General features: G+C 41.2%; 1 protein-coding gene across 1 annotated transcript in view; it reads right to left on the bottom strand.

The window, feature by feature from the left end:
* PCOLCE2 (procollagen C-endopeptidase enhancer 2) overlaps nt 1-23,114 on the bottom strand; it is a 71,665-nt gene that overhangs the window by 7,723 nt on the left and 40,828 nt on the right. Inside the window, exons 3-6 of the mRNA XM_019934307.3 lie at nt 17,745-18,000; nt 10,965-11,089; nt 8,054-8,190; nt 2,741-2,895 (exon numbers count right to left, since the gene is read on the bottom strand). Coding sequence (XP_019789866.1) covers nt 2,741-2,895; nt 8,054-8,190; nt 10,965-11,089; nt 17,745-18,000 — 673 coding nt within the window. The remainder of the gene's footprint in view (nt 1-2,740; nt 2,896-8,053; nt 8,191-10,964; nt 11,090-17,744; nt 18,001-23,114) is intronic.

Here is a 23,114-nt window from a genome sequence, read left to right as displayed (position 1 = left end):
TTCCACAGCTGTTTTTCGGATTCTCCCAACCCCTCGGGGCTCCCACCTCCCTTCCGTCTCATTCTCAGCCGGTGACCTTGCCTATATGCTGGGGAAAACAGAGATCATAGAAGAAAATGTCCTCGAAGCCCCACCAGACCTCCGAGCTGTCTTTATCTGCCCCCCTCTCTTCTTTCCTCCCCTGAGAGAGGAGGCTGCCCACGTCTGGTCTAAGGTCTGTCCTTCTGTGCGTCCTCCGAAGGCCAGACCCGCTCATCTTTGTGGAAATTTCCTCTACAGTTTATTCCTTCACTCTGCCCTTCTGTTCTCCTGCTGTGCCGGCTACTTCCCATTGGCTTTACCACGTTCACACCCTCCCTTTGGCTTGAACCTGTGCACTGAGTCGCTGGACTTAGTTTCCTCGCCTTGCTCCACACGCCCCTCACCCCTATCTGGCCTCTGCCTGCACAGCTCCACTCATAACCCTTGCCAGGGTGTCCAGTAGCCTCCACGTCATGAAATCACATGGTAACATTTTAGTCCTGACGTTGTTTGAAGCCTCATCAACACTTGGCTCTTCTGACTACCGCCTTCTCAAAACACTCTCTTCCCCGGCCCCCAAGACACCTGGGTTCCCCCCACGTCCGCCACTGCCCCTTAGCTGCTTTTTTTCATCCTTCTCTGCCAGCAGATCCTCCCTCTTTAAAGACCTGGAGTTTCTAGAGATTTAATTCCAGCCCTTCTTCTCCTTTCCCCCGTAACCTCTCCCCCATGGGGTCAACCATGTTGAAAACTCAAATTTAAATCTCTTGCTTAAATCTCTCTTCTGGCCTGGAGGCCCGTAGATCTTACTGTCTACATAACGGCTCCATTTGCTTGTCGCACAGACACCTCTAACCCCACAAGGGCACAGCTTAACTTATGAATCTACCCCTCAACCTATGACTCTACTTCTATGAATGGTAACATGGTTCCTCTGAGTTGTGCAAGCCAGGGACCCGGGAGGCATGCTTCTGGATTGCCCTAGTCCAATTAACCGCTGAGCCCTGTCAGTATCTCCCAAGGTCTCTGGCCTGCAGAACTGTCAGTGTCTCTTGACCGTCTCTGTACTTCTGTCTGGTGCAGTTCCCCTGGACAACCCCAAGAACATGCTGACCCTCCTGACCCCTACAGTCCATTCACCTCACTGGGGCCTCACAGAGTGATCTTCGTAAAGTGTGAATCTAATCCTGAACTTTCCTTAAATCCACCAACAGCTTCCCCTGCACTTAGGATAAAACCCCAACTACTCAGAGCATCAGGAGTGAGGTGGTAGGGCCTAAAGATGAACCTAGCAAGAGAGGCTAGGTACAAAGTGCGAAGGGGGTTGGCCCTTGTGCCGTCCAATATGGTAGCCACTGGCCACGGAGGCTTTTAAATTGTACTTAAATTAAAATTCAGATCTTTAGTAGCACTCGTCACATTTCAAGTGTTCAACAGTGGCCACTGTATTGGATGGCACAGGTGTAGACAATTAATTCAAGTGGGAGAAGGACACAGTCTGCTCTGTGTGTGTGTGTGTGTGTGTGTGTGTGTATGGGGCATTCAGTGGGGAATTAAGACAGAGGAAGGGGACCCTAAGAGTGTGGCTACAGTTTCTGTGGACCATGCTTGGGAAAACAGGTGGAGAAGCAGAACTGAGACAGAAAATAATGTGATAGAAATGAGTTACATTTGATATGTTTTAATTTAAATGTCTAGCAGTTGCAAAACTCCAGGAGAAAATTACAAATTCATGTTTGCAATTTCAGAGAAAGTTTAGGACTGGAGATAAAAGCTGGGGAACCACAAGATAAAAGCTGGGGAACCACATGAATGCAGACAGATAATTCACTGGAAAGAATAGGAGACCAGGGTCCACTGAGATGGGCTGGAGAAATATTGCTGTAACGTGCGGCAATACACCTGCAGGCCACAAGGTGGCACACTGTGGAGTGCTCAGAAAAATCAGCCCTTCTAGAAGTGCCTGTACTCAGGACAGCCCTGCTCAGGGTACCTGCAGAAAATGGTGGGCAGTAAAGCTGGGTTTATCTCAGCCTATTTCATATATTAACCTTAGATCCTTCCTTCCCCCTTTTTTTCTCCTCCCTGTATTTAGATTTTGAAATCTCAGGCCTGAAATCCTGGTGGGTGGACCTGACAGGGTACAGAGACAAGATACAGGGACCCACACTTGCCCCTCCATTTCTTAGATAATACCAGAGTTTCCCGACTGGCTTCTCTAATACCTCAAATATTTTTGTTTGATTTACTCCAATTTGAAAAAATAATACATTTTGTATGACACAATTTGGAGCATACCCCATCCCAAAAAAGTCCAAATACTGGCAGATGTGAAAACAGGCAGGTATCAGGGCCCTGAAACTTTAACCTAAAACACTACAGTTCTATGTAATAAAAAAAAAAACACATAATTTTATAAGTGCCAGGAAAAAGTAGGCTTGTCATGTGATCTGTGCCAAAACAGGATTCCTAGCATTTTTAAGTGACCATAATTTTCTTAGGTAACATTTTAAAATTATTAGCTTAGAAGCATTCTTACACCTTACACTTTTCTTTAATTCATGGAATCATATTATTCTCTTCCATAAGTTTTCATCTTATTTAACTTATTTTAGTCTCAAGTATTTTCCTCTTATTTAATTTTTTTTTTTTCTACTTCAGAAGAATTTTTGTTATACTCCTCAAGTTTGTGTACAAACTTCAAACGAGAAAAACTTACTTGTAGTCACAGGAAAGGTGGTGGTAACAGGTGGTGCTGTAGTTGCCGGCAATTTCTTTGGCCTGAATTTGTAGTGACCGATAAATCCATCTGCAGTTAAACTTAAGTCTGATAAAAACTGAATGAGAAGTTCATTTCTCTCAGATAAAATTGGCCTAAAAGAAAAAAAGATGTAATTGTATATATATTTAAAAATTTAGGTGACACCTCTCTGAAATGTAGAATTTTCTAACTTTCCATCAATTTCTGACGATAGGTTATTCTTTGTTTAAACTGAAAAGCTGAAATACTTGAAAAGATGATGGTCTTAATCTGCTCAGTATTAATGCGAATAGCTAACATTTACTGAACGTTTGCTCAGTTAGGCACGTGCTTTATGAAAACTGTTGAATTCTGTCTTCACAACAACCCTGTTATTATCCCCTCTTCATGGAATAGGCAAGTGAAGATCGGAGAGTTCAAGTGATTTGCCAAGGCCAAGGAGAGTCAGCATTTGAAAGGACCAGGTGCCTTTAGAGACGCTGGTAGACATTGGGACCAAGGTAAACACTGAAGCTGCAGCTGGTTCCTCACAAGCACCGCAGGGTTTGGCCTGACTTGGCAACCACACAGCTTCTTTGAACTAAGACTCTGGGTTCCAGCTGGCCTGGGGAGCTAGGGATGCTGGCCCTGGGGAATCAGATGGAGAACTTCGGTTGAACAAATTCCCACACCCTGTGAAGACACCACCAAAGGGATCACCTCAGTGGGTTGGTCACCTAGGGATAAGAAAGCCATGCAGGGTTTAATGGGACTTTCATTTCATTGTTAATGAGAGTTCTTATGCGTGCCTGAAATGGAAACCTTTCTGTTTATAATCTGGGTAGCAAAATGCTGTGAAGGAGAAAGAGAAAGTGATTACTTTGTTTTGGTGGTCATGAAAGACATCATTAAGAATTCTAATTTTAAAGCAATTTTAGGGGCCTGCTGGTACTAAAGGTTTAGTGGCGATAATAACTGAGGCTCAGAAGCTCTGTTAAATCTTAGGGGATAACTATATTATACAAGACGGTAGTTTCATTTAATCTTGCTATTGTTATTTAAACAATGGTTTAAAAATGCTGTTTGGCTAATTCTATTTTAAAACTATTTAACTCAGAAGTGGAAAATTTATTTAATTGAGTTAATTGGTGGTTTGACTAAACTCCTTTTTTTGAGTCGTCGTCTCAGCTGAATCACTTCTTAGCCCTCACGGATAGTAAGTAATGAGGCAACCTGTCAGCTATTTTGAGTGGAGTGGGTGGAGGGGAAGGTAGATCTGGACTTGACCCAACCAGTTAGAAAAACTGCAGGGTTCTTTTCTGTCCTGAAGGTTATTGCCTTCTTAGCCAAGGGACGAGACAAACCTAAGAGCAAGCTCTGTGACCCACATTTAGAGTTCCAGTCACAAAAGTGACCAAGGTCATTCAAATAATGCTTCTAAGAATCAAGCCTGGAACAGAAATATTTTATCTTGCTTTTGAAAACACATTCCATTGAATAAATACAGTGTGCAGGAAACACAGTTCTCAACTACAAGTACAAATAAGACACGTTAATCTTGTTTAGATGATAGAATTACAAAAAGCACTTCTTATAAGCAGCAAAGAAAACCTTAAGATCCAACCAGGTCAGCCTTCTAGGCATGATGTTATAATCATAGTGATCATTCACTGCCTTTTCTATGAACTCATCTTGGAAGCACGATATTGGAAGCTGAATTTTCTCAAGGAAGAGTATTTTAGTAACAAAGATACGCCACTACTGAGTTACGCTGCTACTGAGCGTTAGTGTGAATGCGACAGAGTCACGGTGCCATAAACGTACTGAGGGCAGAGTGCTGCATCTGCACATTAATGTTACAAAGCGCTAGGAAGGCAAGGGGCCATCTCACTTGGACCCACTCCCCACTGGCAAATCCCAGGATGGACTGAGGATGCTGACCGGTGTCTTATAGAGCCGGCTATGTGAGCTGTCTCTGCTTTGTCATCCACAGCCTACCTCTTCATCAATCACTACAGCCAACCAACCACCAAGTCCTGCCAATTTTGCCTCGTATATATTCCTTGATCCACCTCCTCTTCATCTCTACCACCCTTCCCTATCACCTCAGCTTTACCGGGACCACTGCTACAGCCTCCTTGCCAGCTCCCTGCTCCTCTTGTCTACGGCGGGCGTTCTAGAAGCACCGGTCCTGTCACTGCCCCTAACTGCACTTCGAGAGTCCCCATGTCTGCAGGACGTGCAACCCAGCTCCACTCTCCGCCTCCTTGCTCTCTGGGCGCCCACTCAAGGTTCAGGCTCCAGAATAGCATGTATCTCCCCTGTGGATCTTCAAGAACGGAGTCCCCTCTGCTTGGAACGAGTCTGTCCTAAGTTCTGCCTCTAACTCTCACTCTTGCGTCAAGACTCAGCTTCAACAGGCATCATCTCTTTTCCCAAACCTCCCCTGACCTCCCACCACTTGTCCCGACTGGACCAAAGGACTCCTTGTCAGAAATCCACCAGGACATTCCGTTGCCAATTTACCTATCTGCCTTGTTTTGGTCCTTCCCACTACTTACCTCTGTACCTTTTATTTTATCTTTGTGTTCGAGGTCCCTAGCATCGTGTCTGCCACACGGCTGGGGTATATATAGTAAATGTTTCGGGACTGAATCCAGTGGTATCGATACTGATTTGAACCAGGCACAGGGATGCTGAAGTGATATCCCCATTGCCCCCACCCGCCCTGAGTTTTGTGCTTCTCCTTTCCTTTTGTCTACAGATTTACTCATACATATGCATCGTGAAACCATATATTCTATAGGTTTGCATTTTTTTTAAACTTGATATAAATGAAAGAGTATAGTGTGTCTTTTTCTGTTATTTTTTTCACCCTCAACATTATAACTGTGAGATTCATCCACTGTGCTCAGGGCTGTATAGTGTGAACTATAACAGAATCGAACTATTCTCTTGTTGATAAACATTGTGCTGTTTACTCTCCCCCCAGTACAAATAATATTAATGAGAACATTCTTGTATATGTCTTGTGATGCACAGGAACAAAACTGTCCATGAGAAGAATAGGGTATATGCTCTATAGCAGGTCAGAGGATACAAGCTCATTTTCAAATTTTTTAAAAAAATTGTTTATTGGGCTTCCCTGGTGGTACAGTGGTTGAGAATCTGCCTGCCAATGCAGGGGACACGGGTTCAAGCCCTGGTCTGGGAAGATCCCACATGCCGCGGAGCAACTAGGCCCGTGAACCACAACTGCTGAGCCTGCGCGTCCGGAGCCTGTGCTCCACAACAAGAGAGGCCGTGATAGTGAGAGGCCCGCGCACTACAATGAAGAGTGGCCCCCGCTTGCCCCAACTAGAGAAAAGCCCTCGCACAGAAATGAAGACCCAACGCAGCCAAAAATAAAATAAATAAAAATTAAAAAAAAATTGTTTATTTATTTTTGGCTGTGTTGGGTCTTCGTTGCTGCACACAGGCTTTCTCTAGTTGTGTCCAGTGGGGGCTACTCTTTGTTGCGGTGCACGGGCTTCTCACTCTGGCGGCTTCTCTTGTTGCGGAGCATGGGCTCTAGGCGCGTGGCCTTCAGTAGTTGTGGCTCACCAGCTCAGTAGTTGTGGCTCATGGGCTTAGTCGCTCGCGGCATGTGGAATCTTCCCGGACCAGGGATCAAACCCGTGTCCCCTGCATTAGCAGGTGGATTCTTAACCACTGTGCTACTAGGGAGGTCCTTATTTTCAATTTTATTAGATACTGCCAAACTGATCTCCAAAGTGATTGTACCAATTTACATTCCTGTCAAAGATTTATTCACTGTGCAACTTTCTTCTTTGGGGAATGCCTTTTCATGTCTTTTGTCCATTTTTTCTGAGTTGTTATCTTTTCCTTAATAATTTTTAAGGATTTCTTGATATGTTTTGGAACCTATACCTAGGTCTTTGTCAAATATATCAAGTATTTTACAAATATCTGTTTCCGTTTTGTGCCTTCTCTTTTCCCTCTCTTTAAGGTGTATTTTGATGAGCAGAAATTCTCATTTCAGTTCCCAGTCCATCTGTAATTGACGTTTGTGTGCTGTTAGATATGAATAGAATTCATTTTTACCATAGAAGCAAAAGTTGTCCCTGCCTCGTTCTTCAATAGGGTCATCCTTTACCTGCTGATCTGTGCGTCTCTGGGATATGTCTCATCTGCAGAGACACGTGGGTATGTTTCTGGCCTCTCTTTGGTGTTTTCATTAGTCAATTTTTCTACCTCTCTGTTAAAACCACACTGTCTTAATTACAACAGCTTTCTGACCTGGCTCCACCATGGTTGGTCAAATCCTCCTGCCGGTTCCTTCTCCTTCAAAACGGTCTTAGTTTTGCAATGCCAGGTACATTTTACAACTGGACTGTAAAATCCACATCAAAAATGCTTACTATTATCAAACATAATAAATAGAAATGAATTTAAACCGGAAAGTACCTTGCTTTAACTCAGATGTGTCTATGGGAAATCATAGAAATGCGTGTAAGATCAAGTGATGCAGATATTCTAATTATGTTGAAGCAACAGAATAAGAAAGGCTATTTAAATTGGCACAGTGGTGACTTGGCCGGCAACCTGTAGTAATGTCATTGCCACTTTTCCTAGTACTGTATGTGACGGTGTGAAATATCTTGCACCAAAACAGTCATGTGTTGCACCAAAATACAGCACAGAGGAGTTTAGTAACTTGCCCAGTGTCATGCATCTAGTAAGTGGCAGAGCTCTTAGCTCCATAAATATTTGGTGATAAATACACAGTACCTTTCAGGCTCACTCAGCAAGAATTTGAGCAACAATGCGAGGCGGCATGAAGCCCCCAAAGTCCAGGACAGGTAGAATCACCTGGATCTGTCATAAGCTTCCAGGTTTCCTCGTCTGGATTCCCAATAATCAGCTCCCTAGTTTTTGCTCAGAATTTTCCTCATTCCACTCTGATGCTTCAGCTCCCCGCTTGCAGGGCAGTGAGGTATCCAGGTCAGGTCTCTGGCTCAGCATCTGCCCCAGGGGCATCACCAGCTCCACTTCGGTTTATCTGTTTGGCTGCCGAGCCCTCTCTACACTCTTGCTAATGTTGCCTCGCTCTCTGGGTTGGCTACTCTTTGTGTTGATGAGGTACGGGACTCCACTGCCATGGAACCCAAGAATTTGAGAACAAAACAACACCACAGAATCTTCCAGCAAATACAATATAACTGGACAATTTAATAAGAAACGAGTTTAGAGCTCCTAAAATATTAATGAAATAAAACAGGTGCTACTCACGCAGGGGGACTGTCGCCACAATACTTCCCAATTCTTTCAGCGTCATTGAGCTCTCCGCCGTTAAACACGGCCACATAATCATACCGGCAGTAGTTATCACGCTCAACATCAAACTTCTCAAACTTTAATTCTATAAGCTTTAGTGAAAGCACAACGTTAGAAGTGTCAGAGGAGCAGTGCAGAACAACCTCAGACAGAATTCTTCCTCTCCCCAGATTTGTAGGGTACCACGATTTTCCTTCTTAAAAAAATGTATTCACCGTGTTTGAATTTTTTCTCAGTGTTTACATACTTATTAGTTATCAAAATTGTGGTATTCTTTTGCTTTCATTTTTAATCATTCCAAAAGAGCATCTCAAGCCCAGATCAATCCTAATTAGGATCTTAAACGTGGGAACTCTGTTCACTTACAGCTAAGAAAGTATAAAAACACTATATAACCCGAGAAACCTATGTTAAGACTTAAATTGGGCTAGTGTTGGAGTGGGAAGCGGGGCTATACACCAACTTCATTCTTCTCTAGAGGAAAACTAATAGAAATGAAAATATTATCTACAATGTCCCCTATAGTAGTGTGTGTTGGGGTGTGTGAGATGGGTAGACACAACAGTTCCCCTTTCAAGAAAAGGAGACTCACGTTCCCACCACATGTAAAGAAGTCAGATTCTTTAGGACCAGAGGTTCAGGGAAGTGGGAACTGACTATGATGTCTTCTGGAAGTATGTTTGAAAACTGTGCCTGCCAGACACAGTCTACTTGGTGATCTGGTTGATTTTTGAAGAGGTTGCATAGAAGCATGGATACACAAAGTCAGTGTTAGATTTCTGAAGTATTTCTTAATTTTTTTTTACACTGGTACCAGTAATAGTGTCCTAAATTATTCGAATCAATAAGAAGTTTTGATGTTAGAGCAATCATTCCCCTCATAAGCAGATTTTTCAAGACTCCCTCCAACCTGTGAGTCAGAGGAAGTCTCACTGGGTTCATAAATACCCATGGCACCCAGAGAGCTGGTCCCCACTCTCGCTGGACGGCAGGTGGGCAGGCAACCCTCCTTGCTGCTTATGGAATATAATAGGCATTAACTCCTGTTAGGACAGGCACACTGTTACTAGTTGTTAGCTAGCAAAGACTTAGACACAGTAACGTGGGTGAAGGTGATAACAGCAATGGTACCACAGAGAGACACAGAGGTAAAATGTGGCTTTGAACATCATTGCCACTTATCCACATATTTATCCACTTTTAAAAAGTCAGCACCAGTGATGGGTGAATAATTGCTTATTCATACTTAACACTGCTTTAAGTTATATTAAAATATTTCCTCTTTGGGTCCTGTAACTCCTTAGCGGTTAGTAATAAAATGTGTTCTAGGTTATTAAAAAATTGGCTGAACTTTTTCTACTTAGAAAATAGTCACAGAACTTTTGAAGAGAAAATAAAAATAAGTAAATAAATAGGAGGGGAAAGGGGAAAGTTATAATTTTTTAAAAAGTAAGTCTTTAATAGAAGAAAATGCCCATAGATTTACATAGAAATTACTTAGGACTTAACTTTCTCATATTATTTTTCTCATTTGGACAGTTTCCAGTGATTTCAGACACTACAACCATGATTAAAAACTCAGCTGGCTGAAGCCAAAAGTCATATAAAAAGATAAAACCCAAATTTAAATTTAAATAATCCAAGAGAAAAACAATGGGAAAAAGATGCTAAATTGTAATCTGTGAGTATAATTAAATTCAAATTATTTAATCTAACATATTTACAAATGACACAGAGAGAAAAATGATCAATACTATCTCAAGAATTACATAATGGCTTAAACGTTTGAGAAATTTAATTTTTAAATTTATTTTAAACTATAAAATGTTTAATAGATCTATAGAATCTTTCATTATCAAATAAATGAACATATTTTTCATCTTAAAAATAAAACTGAATTTTAGGATTACGATCAAAGTGTGTGAAGTGTGTGTGTGTGTGTGTGTGTGTGTGTGTGTACTCAAATCACTAACTTGCAGGTTATATTTACCTGAATAATTTTCCACTAAAGAAATGAATATATGTCAAATAATATTTGTGTAAGCAATACAAAAGATCAATTTAGAAAAGTTTTTTTAACAGTATTATAATGCTCACCATACAGTGTTTTGATAAGTCTGTAATGTTTTGTAATAATAACAATTTTTTTAAAAGTTATTTTCAGAATTCCACAATGTAAGCTTGGTCTATTCTCATGCTAAGTTCAACCCTGTGATTAATATCTGAAAGTGGTCCCCAAAAAGGGTAAAAATTCATATAACCACATACTAATAAACAATGGAAAACTTCTCTGTTGATTGTTTTAGAGCAATGAATAAAGTTATTTGTGGGGAACCTACACAAATTTTATTTTAAACAGCAACCAAAAAAAAAAAAAAAAACACACACCACCAGTTTTCTCATCAGACCATTCTTAGAAAAGATGATGTGGTATGCTTGCATTGGCTTTGTTGAAGTGAAGCATTCAGGCTGTTTCTGATTTGGTCTCTAAGAGGGCCATTATCAGGACATAATGCTCTGTGAGCAAATGGTAACCTGAGGTGCACATGTACTTGGGGATTTGTTATGCTCCCATGGTTAGTCACTGCTGCTTATAACCCCATGCTTACAACACCTTCCACAGGGTTAAACAATCTCATGTGGAATTTGCAGACCATCTGTATTTCAAAACCTGTTTTGAAAATTACAATTCTATAATAGGAAATTAAATCCGTGACTTTGCAAGTCAAATGGCACAAAGGCAATTTTAACCTGGGCCTTTGCATGAAGAAATACTGTGTCCAGGGGGTCTTCCTCACCCTGTATCTTTAACAGTTCACACTAATTCACACATGCATACTTTCTTCATGTTTTCAGGGAACCTTACCTGATTCTTTGGGGCTACAATGTGCCACACACAAGTAACTCCTGCAGGGTAATCACGGTCTGGCCAGTTGGGGGTTTTAAAAGAGCCGGAAGGTCTTTCAAGGAGTCCTCCACAATACTGATCCCCTGAAGTTATTAAAAATGAAAAAAGAAAATCCAAGTTTATGGCAATGCAGCCATGGGGAAATTAGGAATTTGGAATATTGATACTATAATAAAGACAATGACAGATGCTTTTAAATTTTCTCTTAAAAAAATGGTTAGTTTCCTCTAAACCCACCCCCCTCCCTAACACACACACACACACACACACACACACACACACACAATGATCTCTAGGTTACATGACATATCATATCAGCACAAGAGAGAGAAGGAGTGAAATCAGGGCCATAGCTTCCTTCCTTTTTCCCATTTTTTTGGATGAGACAAAACATTTGGGCATGCACTCGTTCAGAAATCATGCAGGCTCATTAGAACTCTCAAGGCAGGGGTATTATTTACTAATAATATTTTTGTCCATGTCCATGGACAAAATCTGAATTAGCTGTTGTAGACAACTCTCATTCCTAGAAAACTTTTTATACTATACATTTCACAATTTTTAAGAATAATTTTGTTTGTAAAAACAATACATGTTTATAAATTTTCAGCAATACAGAAAAGCATTAAAGAAGGTGGGAGTGATTTCTGGATTGGGCCTGTGTTGGGCAAGCTCCCTCTTGGTCTGAGAAAGTGACTGCTCCAGAGAAGTCTCCCGGACTAACAGGTATAGGTGTCACAGGGGGGCCGCTCCATCCCGCGCAGCTAACCATGACCCTGGACTTGCCGCCAGGCATGAGCAGTTCTGCTCTGAATGAACTCAGAACAGAACCAGGAAGGCTCTCTCCCAGGGGCCTCAGGAAGGGGTGCCACCGGGTGTTGCCGGGACCTGCTGGAGGTGCCCTCACACCAGACAGCACAGGCCCTGTGCGTTATGACAGGGACTGTGCTTCGTCAGCCAGTGTCCCTCTGCTGCCCTCTGTCCCCAGACCCATGGTTCCTCCCTCACCTGCACACTGAGATGGTCTTGTGTGGGGATGAGACCATCCCCTTGCCTTTTCCTCTATTCCTCCCACCCCAGACCCATAACCTCATGTAGAGCTCAGACTCAGCAGTGCTGGAGGTTCTCCCTTTACGCACAAGTCTCATTAGTTCACTAGGAGCTTCCAGAAGTTTCACCACAGCTAAACGCAGCAGCACTTCTGATTGTTAGGATATTAAGATGGAGGTTTAGTTTCACACTTGGGCTTCAAGAGAAAATTCTGCAGTGTTAGATTCCTGCTCTGTGCCGATATTAGCCGCACTTCTCTGGGACTGAACTGGGTTTCCCAAATACGCCTAGACTCCTAGTAAAGCTGTTTCTTCACTGGTGGGGGGAAAAAAAATTAAAATTAAATTCGGGGTAAGATTACCTCAAATCCCACTAACCACAATGAACATGTGACAAACATCATTTCAGACCAATCTCTATGCATATGTATTGCGTTGGCCAAAAAGTTCGTTTGGGTTTTTCCTGTAGCATCTTACGGAAAAAACCAAATGAACTTTTTGGTCAACCGAATACAAAAAGGTTCACAGAAATAATTTTAGAAAGACATTTTAATACAAGTTTTACATTTAATTTTACTGGGACTTAACGAACAAAGAAACGCTGAAAGGAATTAATATACTATACTAAAAATATTTCTGTGACACAGAAGGTAATCATTCTTAAAAGAAGTCTCTAAATTTAAGACAGTGTGTTATAAAAATTGAGCCTGGAGTAATTTCTGTAACTTTTTAAAAATATATATTTATTTATTTATTTTTGGCTGTGTTGGGTCCTCGTTGGTGCACAGGGGCTTTCTCTAGTTGTGGCGAACGGGGGCTACTCTTCGTTGCGGTGCGCAGGCTTCTCATTGCGCTACTCTTGTTGCGGAGCACAGGCTCTAGGCATGAGGGCTTCAGTAGTTGTGGCACATGGGCTCAGTAGTTGTGGCGCACGGGCTCTAGAGCTCAGGCTCAGTAGTTGTGGTGCACGGGCTTAGTTGCTCTGCAGCATGTGGGATCTTCCCGGACCAGGGCTCGAACCCGCGTCCCCTGCATTGGCAGGCGGATTCTTAACCACTGCACCACCAGGGAAGTCCATCTGTAACTTTTAATTCATGGAAAATTTCAAGCATATACAAAGTAAACAGAACAATGTAATGAATCTCTATGTATGCATCATCCAATTTCAACAATTATCATCATTTTACTATTCTATCAACATCACTACCCAATGCTCACCACCTGCATTATTATTATTATTATTATCATTTTACAGGTTTGGGGGAGGTAAATTCAATACTCTGAAATGCACAAGTCTTAGCTGTAAAAATTTGAAAAATGAATCTGCCCGTGTGAGCCACACTCCTATGATTATAATAGAATCATTTCCCACAAAATTCCTGTATCCCTTGTCAGTCAGTCTGCTGGCTCTTCACGCCATTTTTCTAAAAAATTTCACCTTATATTAGTTTTATTCTAGAGCTTCATATACGTGGAATTATACGGTGTGTCCTCTTCTGCGTCTGACTTCTCTTGCTTAGTACAATTTCCGAGATACATTCATGTTGCTGTGTGGATTAGTAGTTTGTTCCCTGACGTTGCTAAGTAGTATTCTGGGGTGTGGAAACCAGAGTTTGTTCACGTATTCTCCTGCTGATATTCATTTGGCTTGCTTCCAGTCTGGGCTTCTGCGAATAACGCTGCTATGAACATTTTTGTATAAATCTCTTTGGGGACATGTATTTTCATTTCTCTTGCATAAATATCCAGGAATGCAATTGCTGGGCCAAGAGTAGATGTAGATGTTTAACTTCATAAGAAACTACCAAAATTTTTTCCCCAAGCGGTTGTAGCATTTTTTACATCTCAAGGGATGAGCACTTTGGTTGCATCACATCCTTGCCACCATTTAGTGCGGTCAGTTATTTTAGCCACCCCGGCTGGTACGTAAAACCACAGTGGTATCTCATTGTGGTTTTAATTTGCATTTCCCTGTTAAGTAATGACACTGAACAGTTGTTCATGTACTTATGAGTCATTCATATATCTTCTTCTGGAAAGTATCTGTTCATGTATTTGCCCATTTTTATATTCATGGGGATCTTTATCTTTGTACTGTTGAGTTCTTTATATATTTTGAATACAAATCCTTTATGAGGTAGTTTGGCAAATATTTGCTCCTGTTCTGTAGGTTGCCTATTCATCTTTGTAACATTGCCTTTTATAAGCATTAGTTTTGATTTTAATGAAGTTTGCATGGTACGTATTTTTCCATCCTTTTATGTTGAACCTATTTTGTCTTTGTATTTCTAGTGCTTTCTTTTAGACAATTATGGTTGGGCTCTGCTTTTGAACCCATTCTAATAATTACTGTCTTCTAATTAGAGTATTTAATCCTCTACCTTTAATGTATTTATTGACATGTTTGGACAGTGTGCCAATTACTATTTTGTTCTATTTGTCACACCTTTCTCTTGTTCCATCTGCTCTTCCTTTCCTGCCTTCTTTGGGCTGTTCAATAATTCTGGTATTCTATTTTAATCTTCTGGCTTTTAGCTAAAATATGTGCATTTTTAATGGGTTCTCCAAGGACTGCAGTCTTAATGGGTTCTCCAAGGACAGCGTATTTAGAGTTAACAGTGTATTTCTTCACATACTGTATATTTCCATTTGCTCCTCCATCCTTTGTTCAATTGTTGTCATATATATTATGTCATACATTACGCTTGCCACAATAGAGTGGTAAAGTTTTTTGTTTGCTTTGTTTTGAACAGACACATGTAAAGAAATTAGAGAAGAAAATAGAATATAGCCTTCTATATTTACCATTTCCAGTGGCCTTCAATCCTTCCATTACCTTTGAGTTACCCTGTGGGGCCACTTCCCTTCAACTTGAGAAACTTCCTTAAATACTTCTTGTGATGCAGCTGTTTATCTGAAAATGTCTTTATTTCATTTTTTTTACCATTACTATTATTCTATTTTTTTAACCTCTTTATTGGAGTATAATTACAATGGTGCATTAGTTTCTGCTGTATAACAAAGTGAATCAGCTATACATATACATACATCCCCATATCTCCTCCCTCTTGCGTCTCCCTCCCTCCCACCCTCCCTATCCCACCCCTCTAGGTGGTCACAGAGCACCGAGCTGATCTGCCTGTGCTATGCAGCTGCTTCCCACTAGCTACCTATTTTACATTTGGTAATGTATACATGTCCATGCCACTCTCTCACTTCGTCCCAGCTCACCCTTCCCCATCCCTGTGTCCTCAAGTCCATTCTCTACACCTGCGTCTTTATTCCTGTCCTGCCCCTAGGTTCTTCAGAACCTTTTTTTTTTTTTTAGATTCCATATATATGTGTTAGCATACGGTATTTGTTTTCCTCTTTCTGACTTACTTTCATTTTTGAAGACTAGCTGTAGAATGCTGGGTTGATACTTTTATTCCAGCACTTTAATAATGCTGTTCCACTGCCTCCTGGCCTCCATTGTTTCTGATTAAAAGAAAGCCATCCTTCATACCATTGTTCTTCTGTATGTGATTTGGGTTTTATCTAATTGATTTTAAGATTTTCTCTTTATCTTTCGACTTCTGTAATTTAATTATGATGTGCCTAGGTGTGGCTTCATTTTTATTTATCTTATTTGGGATTTGCTGATCTTCTTGGCTCTATAAATTGATGTTCTTCACGAAATTTGGGTGGCCTCAAGCCATCATTTCTTGAGATATTTTTTCTGCATTATTATCACTCTCTTTTTCTTTTGGGACACAAATTACACATGTGTTAGACCGCTTGGCATTGTCTCACTGGTCTCCGAGGCTCTCTTTCTTTCATCTTTTTCCTCCTGGTTCTTCAGCTTGGATCATTTCTATTCAAATCCACTGCCTTTTTCTTCTACCACCTCCAATCTGCTTGTAAGCCCATCAGGTAAATTAAAAAATTACATGTTCGGGGCTTCCCTGGTGGCGCAGTGGTTGAGAATCCGCCTGCCGATGCAGGGGACACGGGTTCGTACCCCAGTCCGGGAAGATCCCACATGCCGCGGAGCGGCTGGGCCCGTGAGCCATGGCCGCTCAGCCTGTGTGTCCGGAGCCTGTGCTCCGCAACGGGAGAGGCCACAACAGTGAGAGGCCCGCGTACCGCAAAAAAAAAAAAAAAAATTACATGTTCTGTATCTTTCAGCTCTCGTATTACCATTTTCTTTTTTTACATAGTTTCTTTTCTGAGATTCTCAATCTGTTTATTTTTTACACATATATTTCCCTTTAAATCCTTAAACATTTATAATAGCTGCTTTAAAGTGCTTGTCTGCTAACTGTAACTTCTGGGTTATTTTGGGGTCAGTTTTTGTGGACTGCTTTTTTTCTTGAATATGGACACACTTTCCTGGTTTCATCACATGATTGGATACTGGACATTATGAATGATACATTATAAAGTCTCTAGATTCTGTTGTGTTCCTATAAAAAGTGACTTTTGTTCTAGCAGGCATTCAACTTGGCTAGACCCAAGCTCAAAGTCTGTTGCCCTGGTAGTGGGCAGCAGTTGTAATCTCTGTTTTTTTCAACCTCCAGATGATGCTTTTGTACCAGGCCAATTGAGTTCTCCCTCATATATGCAGAGTTTAGCCATTAGCCAAAGATTTAGCTGGATTACACCTAAATTTTTTGTGCCTCAATTCTTCTTTGGGATTTCCTCCCAAAGGTTCTGGCTGCTCTCTCAAACCAGCGAGTTGCACTATAGCCCAAAGCAAGAAAAGATTAGGAGTGCCTGCAGGCGGAAGGCTGTAAGTTTAACAGATGTTGACCACTGTGGTTGTCTTCCAAGGGTAGAGGTTTCTACCCTTGGGAGCGCACATGTACTGACACGGAACGATCCCAACTCGTAGTATGAAGTGTAAAGAAAAAGTTGTGAAACAATATGAATGTGTGATACTACTTATGTATTTTAAAAACTATTGCAAAAGTACATGCATATAAGTAAGTGCATATAGACGGCATGGGAACTACCAGCCACGGCTATTTCTAAGAGGGGACTACAATGGGGTGAAATCTTTCTATAGCTGTACGTGTATATCTGTATACAGGCTTCACATTTTTACTCCATGAATTTCTACATTTGAATTTTTATAAGAATATATATGGCTTTAAAAAAGACTGATTTTTTTTATGGTTTATCTCAGAATATTGAATATAGTTCCCTGTGCTATACAGTAGGACCTTGTTGTTTATCCATTCTATATGTAATAGTTTGCAACTACTAACCCCAAACTCCCAGTCCATCCCTCCCCCACCCTCCCTCCCCCTTGGCAAGACTGATTTTTTTTTTAAGATTTTTTTTTTTGATGTGGACCATTTTTAAAGTCTTTATTAAATTTGTTACCACACTGCATCTGTTTTATGTTTTGGTTTTTTGGCCGCAATGCATGTGGGATCTTAGCTCCCCAACCAGGGATTGAACCTGCACTGCCTGCATTGGAAGGCGAAGTCTTAACCAGGAGACCACCAAGGAAGACCCAAGACTGACTTTTTAATGGTCTCTTGATGGTTTGGTGGTATTTATTAGCTCTCTGTCTGAGAAGAATTGCTCTTAAACTTTAGATTAAATGAGTAAATCCATATAAAGTGCCTAGAACAGTGCCTGACACACAGGAGGCATTCAACAACTGTGAGCCCTTATTATTGCTGTTATGTGGAAACGATACCTCTTTCATTTGGTTCAGCGGCAGAGAACATGGCCATGAAGCCATTCCCAGCTGTGTTGGCATCGGAAATCATCTGCACCATCATCTTGTTGCCACTGGACACAAGAGCTCCGGGCCGGAACGTGCCGCAGAAGCGCCCAATGCGTTGGCCATTGGAGTGGCCGTTGTACACGTCCACAAAGTCATAGCGACACAGGTTGTCACTCTCCAGGTCTATGAATCGGAAATTAAGAACTACTACTTTTCCCTCGGGGACCTGCCAAGAAAAGGGCCAAGTGGAAAACCGTGTCATGAAAACATCTGAAATCTTCACATCTAGCCAATTACTAAAATAAGCAGATAAAAGTTTAATACCCAAAATGGTGCTTTTTCTTCCCTCAACTCTGAACTAGGCCAGAAAAGATTTTCTACCATAATGTATTCCTAGTGAAAGATAAGCATTTGTTCTCTTTTGACAAATTCCACAATTCTCTGGGGTACAGGAGCTTATTCCTAGGGAGTCTGTCTCAACAAAGCTGCAAAATACTGCATCAGTCTTATTAATTGATAAGTCATTGCTGACAAAGAATACCAGTCCTGATTGGACCTTGGCGCACATCTGCGTATTTCAAAGCACCATGGCACTCAGAGATAGTGCTTGGCAAAGCAACATTTGAAATGTCATTTTTCACAAATAATACAATAGGACGATCTCAATATACAGAATGTTTCTATGAAGTTCAAACTGAAGGGGTGATTTGGCAATTGTGCAGTTAATTTACAGATAATCCACTTTGGGCCCTGAAGAATGCAGATCAAATATCTACAATGATCATATTAATTGAGTAATTGGTGAATCATCTCTTTTCAAAGTCGCTGAGTTTTTATTTGTTTTCCAGGTGAAAACTTTGTATAACAGGCAGCCTTGAAACACAATACACTGATGAAAAAGATGTGTTTTCACTTTCTCATAAGACTTTCCTCACCATAATCTCCTCCTCCCTCCTTGTTCCCTGAATAGGTAGAGAAAATGGCTACAAAAGCATTTGGCAGGATTGTTACAAAGGCCCCTTTTCTTTCCCAGTTCACACTATTTTAATTTCTTCATCCAAGCTGTTTAAAGTCTTGATCAGCTTTGTTTCATACTCAATAGAATAAGAATTTCATTCCATAAAAGCTTACAGATGACAAAGGTCAGTGATTAAAGAAAAAAAAAACACAAGCAACACTGACTGCTTCATCTTAGACTATCTCAGACTCAAAGATCAACAGATGCTTTCTTATAAATATGGCTTCCCCATGCTGGTAAATGCCATGAATTTTTTTTCCTATAATAAAAAGAAGCGTTTCAGTGTTATTTGCCTTTTTTGCCACATACACACCCAATGTAGAAGCTGTAACAGAGTAGTCACAAGAAGAGGGATATTTTGGCTTTGACATGGTTGCATTCTAATTGCTGGAAGCTTATCTTAAGTGTGAATATCAGAAGCTCTAAAGCCACAGTCTAAGAAGCTGATAGCAAAAAATGCAATTAAATTTTTAAGCATGCTCACGGAGATAGCTGTTGTAGAATGCCTTGGTTTTTTGTTCTGCTTTGTTGCATACAATCTCTGTTTATCCCATGATCAGAAAATGATCGAAATGTGATGCCACGGGCTTCCCTGGTGGCGCAGTGGTTGAGAGTCCGCCTGCCGACGCAGGGCACGTGGGTTCGTGCCCCGGTCGTATCCCACATGCCGAGCGGCTGGGCCCGTGAGCCATGGCCGCTGAGCCTGCACGTCCGGAGCCTGTGCTCCGCAATGGCAAAGGCCACAACAGTGAGAGGCCCGCGTACCGCAAAAAAAAAAAAAAAAAAAGTGAGTCCTTTCTACTGTATGACCCAGCAATTCCACTCCTGGGTGTGTATCTGAAAAAACTAAACACTAATTCAAAGATACATGCACCCCAATGCTCTTAACAGCATTATCTACAATTGCCAAGATATGGAAGCAACCTAAGTGTCCATCAACAGATGAATGGATAAAGAAGATGTGGTATATATAAATACAATGGAATACTACTCAGCCATAAAAAAGAATGAAATGTTGCTATTTGCAACAACATGGATGGACTTGGAGGGTAATAGGCTAAGTGAAGTAAGTCAGACAGAGAAAAACAGATACTGTATGATATCACTTATATGTGGAATCTAAAAAGTACAACAAAGTAGTGAACAAAATGAAACAGGCTCACAGATATAGAGAGTAAACCACAGTGGGGAGAGGGCAGGGAGGAAGGGCAAGATAGGGGTAGGGGAGTAAGAGGTACAAACTATTATGTGCAAAATAAACAAGCCACAGGATAGAGTGTACAACACAGAGAATGTAGCTAATAATTTATAATAACTACAAATGGAGTGTAACCTTTACAAATTGTGAATCACTATGTTGTACTCCTGTAACTTATATAATCTTGTACATCAACTATACTTCATTAAAAAGGAAAGAAAAAGTGAGTCCTCTCTGCATGGTTGCGTTCTTTTTCTCCCCAACCACGTTCAGCTCCCTGGGTGGAGGTGCAGAGCGGCTGGAGCTGGATTTAAGCGGTGCTGGGTGGGGAGGTTGCGAGGTGGAGGGGTGTTTGCCAAGTGAGGACTATGGTGGGGGAGAGGACGTAGGCAGGAGAATGACCATAACGGTGGACCGTGGAATCCAAGTTGGGTTATAAGCATAGAAATCAGGACTCAGTAGGGTGAGGGCAGTAACAACCTTGATCATGGTAGAGGCAAGGACAATGACAGTGGAAGTGGGTGGCTGAGGAGCAATGGAGGAGATGCAGCTAAGGACCCAAGGGGATCATCCACGTAGATATTGAAATTACTGCGAATGATGACAAGGAAGGTGCTGAAGACAGTGACCATGAGCCAGGGGCTAAAATTTACAAGAAAGGAGGGAGACTGTCCTAGAGTCTTTGGACGACTGCAACAAGGAGGGACATGGGGCATCATAGCCTTGTTTCATTTCATTCATCATAGTTCTGTGACACTGAGAAAACTGGGTGACTGTGGTCAGGCTGTTGAAATGGAATCCAAGCCTTGGATACTCATTCCCAATGGGATAAATCTTTCCTTCTCCAACATTCTTTATTTGGTCTCGATGCAATGAAAAGTTGAAATTTCTCTGAGAATGAGACACAAATATATCAGAAGCAGAAAATGGGTTACATTGTATAACTTTCAACACAAAACCCAACAACCCGGACAAAAACTCTTTGGAAGGAAGGTTTCAGGGGAGATCTGTACCCATTGTGGGTCTATTGGAACCACAGACGAATGCCATCTCACACTGAAGGCCAAAGAGAAATTCTACTGCAAGTGAGATGCACACTGCATCAAACCCTTTCGCTGTAACACAACAGCTGTTCTTCATATTTATATAAGGAACCAAGACTGTCTGATGATCTGTGAGGTGAACTTTGCTAAGAGTTCCTGGATTATGATTCTAAAGGACTTTGGAAAGCATATTCTCTGAAGATGACCTTCCACTTGAAGAATCTATGGTCTGTACCCTTGATTTTTCTTTGTTAGGGATGTAAAAAAATATAGAACGAAACAGAGCGTAATATAATACACACCTGGGTACCAACCAGCCAGAATTGATTATTGTTAACATTCTGTCAACACATTTTTTAAAGTCTCCTTTAAAAAGTAAATACATAATTTTAGATAAAATGAGTTTTCCTTTGTCCTCATTCATAGCCTCATTGTCCCTCCTTTCTCAGAAGCAACCGCTGTCACAAATTGAGTGAGTTTTCTTCTGTGCCATGCAAAATACTTTTATATATATGTATCCATGCAAAATATATGTATATATATGTATATATATATGTATATATATATAAATACTTTTATATATATGTATCCATGCAAAATTATGTTTTTGCATCCGTTTTCCCTGAAAGATGGAGCTTTAGAAGGTAAGGATCCCCCCCCCCCGCCTTGTTCACTGTTGCATCCCCATCTTCTGGACAGCACATGGCCCCAAGTAGAGGTGCATAATAAAGATTTATTAAATGAATGAATCCACCAAGAGCTAAATGGCCACCGGCTTCTTTGCACAAATCCTGGACGAGGCACCTTCTGGGTGGCTCTGCCTCTTGGGTTTTAATTTCATATCCCACCAAGCAGCAAAACTCCAGAAGGCCCCTCTCCTTTCTACGTCATTCTTTACCAAAAATAGAAGACATATCTTTGGGGAAACTTTATATCTCAAATCTCCCTTAAATGCTAACAATGCAGAAACTCAAGTAAGGTACTTTTTGGGGTAGCAAATTAGACAAGGCTACCAAGTTGTTGAGATTCTGTTGACCAAGGGATTCATTATCTGCCTGTAGAAAAATCATTCTTGGCTTGTGATTTTCCCTGTCAGTAGCCGAGTCCTGTGTGGGCCAAAGCCCAGCACTGCAACAGTGACCTCAGCTCACCCCACAGCCCGCGGGGTGTCCTTATGGTCACAGGCAAGTATGCCAAGTCGCTGGATGCCAATGCCAGGGCTGCTGCCAGAGAATGAATGGGGAATTGCATTCTGAGCTGGTCATTTGCATTTTCAGGATACTATGAGCAAAGGCAAGAAAGAGAAGCCACAGCAGTGAGGAGCCTGTGCACCGCAACTAAAAAGTAGCCCCCGCTTGCCACAGCTGCAGAAAGCCTGCATGCAGCAGTGAAGACCCACCGTAGCCAGAAATAAATTAATTAATTAAATTAATGTAAAAATAAATAAATAACCGAGCGGATGACAGAGGACTTAAAATTGTGTTATTGGCTATCAATGTGTATATTCAACTTGAAATTATTAAAGTAAATCTATTTCTATCAGTTGCAAAAAAATAAAAATGCACATAGAAGCCAGCTGCTTTTGTGTGGAGGAATAGATTTCGGTAGAAGAGGGAACGCTCCTGTGTGTCTGTATCTTTTCTTCCCCCAACGCAGCATTTACTAATTTGAGCAAAAAGATCTGTTTCTGCAGCCTGTCTGATTTTTTTAAAAAGTCCTCGTTTTAATGTTCTTAGATTTTCTTCTTCTACAAACAGACCTTTCAGAAAGCATGTTCTAAAATGCAGGCCACATTTTATTTACAGCAAGTTCAAGAGGCACGGCAGCTCTGTGTCAACTCACTTACATCTCCAAATGTAATCCAGAGAAATGTATGTACAAATTACGCACAAATATTTGGCTAGGCTTGAAGAGGGGGATAAATCAGAAGCTTCAAGATCTTATTCATGCGTCTCTTCTATTTATTTATTTTATTTTTCTTGGCAGTGCCATGTTGCTTGGATCTTAGTTCCCCGACTAGGGACTGAACCTGTGGCCCCTGCAATGGAAGTGAGGCATCCTAACCACTGGACCACCAGGGA

The sequence above is a fragment of the Tursiops truncatus genome, chromosome 4 (assembly GCF_011762595.2).
Source record: "Tursiops truncatus isolate mTurTru1 chromosome 4, mTurTru1.mat.Y, whole genome shotgun sequence".
Classification (NCBI taxonomy): Eukaryota; Metazoa; Chordata; class Mammalia; order Artiodactyla; family Delphinidae; genus Tursiops; species Tursiops truncatus.
The sequence above is the reverse complement of the archived record's forward strand: the minus strand, read 5'-3'. Positions and strand labels throughout refer to the sequence as shown.